The following is a 4,780-nucleotide window of genomic DNA, read 5'->3' on the forward strand; positions in this document are numbered from 1 at the left end:
TTCTATAGCATCTTACTACACTGATGGACAGTGACTGTAATGGGGTATGTGGGGTGGACTTGCTAATAGGGGGAGTCTAGTAACCATAATGTTCAATTAATTGTACATTAACGATATCAAAAAAAATTTAAAATCGGGATCTCCCAAGTTAAGCCCTAAGATATCCATTTTAAGTACTAAATTGATCAATTAATTTCTCTCATCTGCACCAGTTTGGTTCTACTCACATTCTGTCTTCGGGAAAATTGAGATGCTAATCACTCAAATCTTTATGTTTGCGTTGTGATTCAGATGGTCCCAACTTCACATTTAAGCAAAGAGGGAAAAGACCGTGCAATTTTTAAGAACTTAATTGATGTTCCAGTCTGATAGGAGTGGTTTATGTTAGGCAGATGAAGTGGACACAGCTGCTCTGAAGCAAAATGAGGCATTTTGCCCTTGGTCATCTTTATATCTATGACATTACTGTGATGATAGTGCCTGGCCTAGTTTTCTCTTGTATTTTTCATACTTGCTATTTTGCTCAGCTTACATACAGTAGGTCTTATTAAATCTCTAGCAGTTATGGGCTCTTTTTGGTGTTTTTACAAAGAGGATATTAAGAAAATAGATTTTTCATGGTTTGACTACAAAATATAGGCAGTTTTGGATAAGGAATAAAGCACAAAAGTTAACAAGAAAGCTAGATTAGTGCTTTTAAAAATCAGGTTGTAGAATAACCCTGTCATTTTCCTCAATGACGGAGGCAGTTAGAGTTTACCAGCCCAGTTAGTTTCCAATCCAGCCTTCAAGGAGAGAACCTTGAGGCTCAGTTAGTGAATATTTATCCCCAATATATACCTAGTAAAAAGAAGAGCCAGATTTCAATATTAATTTTCCATATCTAAATCCAGCACTCTTTCAACTTTAACACATTGTTTTGTCCTATGAATGAGGTCATCCTATAACTGAGTCATTGCATGATATGTAAAGAATTATACTTATTGTTTTTATAGCATGACTATGAAAAATTTTAATGTAATACTACTAGAACTATGTTGTAGAAATATATTCTGTTTTTAGAAAAATTAAATTCCAGAAACAGTGTCTGCCTCAGGCCATATGTACAGAGAACAAATTCACGTGAGAAATGGCCGTTACTCAGTTGTGAGAAAGTGGAAGTTGAGAGTCTGGATTCTGGCATTACATTACCTTAGGGTCCATCTCAGTTTACCACTCATGCCATGCATGATTTGAGGCAGTTGCATAACCACTCTGTGCTATCGTCTCCTCAAATGAAAATAAGAAGTTCCCATGTCAGAGACTTTTTCATGTAGATGAAACTGGTTGATCTATATAAAGTGCTTAGAACACTGCCTGGCACATAATAAATGCTTGAGAAAACATGTGGCTGAAAATGTAGATATGCTGATTATATGCTTTCAGTTCAATAATTAAAAAATACCTTTAACCCAGATTGAAAATGAGTTCACTTTGGCTCACTGAGGTCATAGAACCAAGTCCTCTGTTCTGTTTGTTGCTATTTCACAATACTTCCTTGAATATGTGCTCAGTCTTGAAATCAGACTAGCAATCACCCAGAGAAGGCTATAAAAACAACAGTTTATCTTTTTTTTTTTTTTACCAAGGAATAGCACAAGTATTAGACACTTTGAGCTCTGCCGCAGCTCTGCTCAAGTAACTGTATCAGCAATGAAGATACTTTGTATTTTCCTGATCTTTGTCTTCACTGTGTCTTGTGGTCCATCAGGTAATATTTGTTAATATGGAAAAGAAGGGAAAGGCAAAAAAAATTTATAAATGCTTTATTCTGGAAAAATAAATCATTGTTAGGAGACTATATGATTCATAATACAATTCATTCTAATTATTTTGCATGGAAGAAGAGATGAGTAGAACTGATAGTCGAGAAGTTGGGAAAAAATTATCCAAGATGTAGAATTAAACCTGTTTGTCATTTTGTTTGACGAGACTTTGACTCTTTACATGTTTTCTACTGCCTTCTCTTTTTAAATGCAATTTAATGAACTGATATTGCAGCTGTTAGCAAAATTAAGCTTTCTATAACTGGTCCAGTAATTTTGGGGGGTGGTAGGGTGTTAGAGGTAGTTGATTATTTAGAACACAAAATTGATATTTTCTCCTCATTCTTTTCTCTTTACTCTTGAAGAAGCATGCATACATTAGATATTTAAGTATAACTATTTACAAAACTAAAATACCAGTAGCAAAGGATCTACTATTGGATAAGTAAGTATTTATTGTACCAATATATAGGGGATAAAATCCAAACTCCTTAATACAGTTGCTGGGCATCAATTTCAGAAACAAAATGGCTTACCTGTATAAATAATTTTATTTACTTATCTGTCTTCCCATCTGTGCAAGGAATTAAACCTGGATTCATGATCATAACTACTTTTTCCTAGCTTCACAGAAAACAGCAAGAGAAATCAAAGAAAGAAAAAGAGAATGTTACCTTGTTCGTGGTACTTGCAAGACTTCATGCAACAGCTGGGAATACGTATATAATCACTGCAACATTGAGCCCTGCTGTGTCGTGCGGGAATACCAAAAGCCAACCCCTAAACGCATCACTACTACAGCGTATGCATATGTTAATTTTAATTTTACTACAGCACATACCAGTACAGTGAAACAATATTATTTTAAAAAAATGAACTTTCTATTTCCTGTAAGTCTATTTTCATGTGGGTGTCATCTGGCCTTCTGGACTACCTGGCAGAAGTTCTCATCCACCCATATGACAAATCCCTCTTTGTCCATAATACTTCCCTTTACCTCTGGCCTGTTTATTCACCTTGCACAGTAGCCTGCTTATTTTCAGATGATCTTGTGCTTATCAACCTTCAATTTTCCTTCCAAAGTTTCAGCAAAAATGTGCTTGGGTTTTGGACACAAAATCATCTTAATCACATAATAGAATAGTATTGATGATAGAACTGGGAAAAAGAGCAATCAAGCAAAACTCAGCAGGAAGCAAAATGTGATGAGAATAAAAGCAGGTTAAAAACATTGTAAAGATATATTTTTTTTCTTGTTATAAAATAAGAAAATTTGGAAGAATATAGGAATGTCTAAAGAGAAAAAGAGCAGTCATTTCTAACTCTACCAACCAGAACTAACAATTTATCACAGTCAGTTCTGAACACAGGCAGCAAGCACATCCAAGGGTCTCCTATCCTGGTCCTTAAAAATTTTATTTAGTGCCTTCATTGTATAATTCTGTATTTAATGGGCCCTTGTCCCTGTGTTCAGGGAACTCATTGTTTCGAGGTTTCCACATTCCACGTTAATTCTATCGTAATATTGAAAAATGTTAACAAACTTTCTTATGAATTATAGAACGTTCCATCAGTAAATGCTTGACATGCAGAGTTTAAAGTCTCCACTGAGTATATTTTTACCTATAGCTAGAGCATAGATATGGACAAGATAAAATTTTAAGTTAGAATGCTGACTCGGAGGAAATGAAATAAATTCAGTGAATTGGGGATTTAAGAGGGAGAGATAATCCAAGTTTTCTTAGTTGGAGACATTCCCGAACTATGCACACATTCCTTAGGAAATAAATATTAAGAGGTCTAGAGTTGGAAAGGAGCATTTATGGCATGTTGAGCTTAGACTTTTCTGCTGTATTATGAAGCTTAGGAAAGAAAAATGTGCTTCAAATAGAGATTTGAGGAACCACTAACTGAAGCTTGAAATAAAATACCCAAGGGAACACTACAGATTGAAAAGGAAAAAAAAAATCTAAATTCTCAAGGAATAAATAGCATTTACAAAATATTTTAAAAAATAAAAATTTTAAAAAGCTGGACTCCCAAAGGAATGTTAAAAGGATAAGCTAGCCAGTGAGGACTCCTTCCTAGTCTTCAGTCTTCCCAGGTGAGGTACCAGACAGAGAAGAGGGGCAACCCATCTCCACTACACTCTGGGTTAATTTTTGATCCATGGACTCATTTTTGCTTTAAGAAACCAAATTTCGAATCTAAGATCCTGCATTCTTTGGGGAATTTAGTAACCACAATGTTGCTCATATGATTGTATATTAATGATACTATAGTAAAAAAAGAAAAAGAAACCAAATTTCAGGGTAGTTTCATTGCACAGTAATATTAACCAGAAGTGTGTATAACTTCCAAACAGTTTAAAAAAAAGAAAAAGAAACAATATCTAATGAATCATAAGCCAGATTTCCGAAATGATGGAATTTTAAAAAAAACTCTGAAAATCTGTCCATTCATAAAAGCAACAAAATCATATTGACATCTTTAAGAGCTCTTCAAATTGACCAAAGACTTGCAAAGTTCTAAGGGGCATTTATTCAAGGGAAAAAGGTGGAATTTTAGTAAGAGCAGCTAGCTTTGTGGCATTTTAACTGCCCTGTTGTGGTCCAGCTCTCCTCAGCTCTACAAGGAGCCTGGAAAACTAGCAGCCTCCTAATCATGGTAGTTGTGAATAGATACAGAATATCTAAACTCAGTAATAAAAAGACACATAACCCAATTTTAAAATGGGCAAAGGAGTTGATAGACATTTCTGCAAAGATATACAAATGTTCAGCAAGCACTTGAGAAGATGTTTAACCTCAGTAGCCATTCAGGAAATGTGTATCAGTACTACGATGAGTTACTACTTCCCAGCCACTAAAAGGGCTATAATCAAAGCAATAGACACTAACAGATTCAGTGAGGATATGAAGAAATGTAATGTTAAATTGGTGCAAACACTTTGCAAAACAGTATTTCTGAAAAAA

The 4,780-nt window shown here is 34.7% G+C and overlaps 1 protein-coding gene across 1 annotated transcript; it reads left to right on the forward strand.

The window, feature by feature from the left end:
- The first annotated feature begins 1,649 nt into the window (after window positions 1-1,649).
- Window positions 1,650-2,833, forward strand: DEFB113 (defensin beta 113). The gene is made up of 2 exons (XM_036916135.2): window positions 1,650-1,750; window positions 2,430-2,833. The coding sequence occupies exons 1-2, from the start codon at window positions 1,693-1,695 to the stop codon at window positions 2,831-2,833; spliced, it is 462 nt and encodes a 153-aa protein (XP_036772030.2). The 5' UTR covers window positions 1,650-1,692.
- The last annotated feature ends 1,947 nt before the right edge of the window (window positions 2,834-4,780 follow it).

Source organism: Manis pentadactyla, chromosome 16 (assembly GCF_030020395.1).
Source record: "Manis pentadactyla isolate mManPen7 chromosome 16, mManPen7.hap1, whole genome shotgun sequence".
NCBI classification, from domain to species: Eukaryota; Metazoa; Chordata; class Mammalia; order Pholidota; family Manidae; genus Manis; species Manis pentadactyla.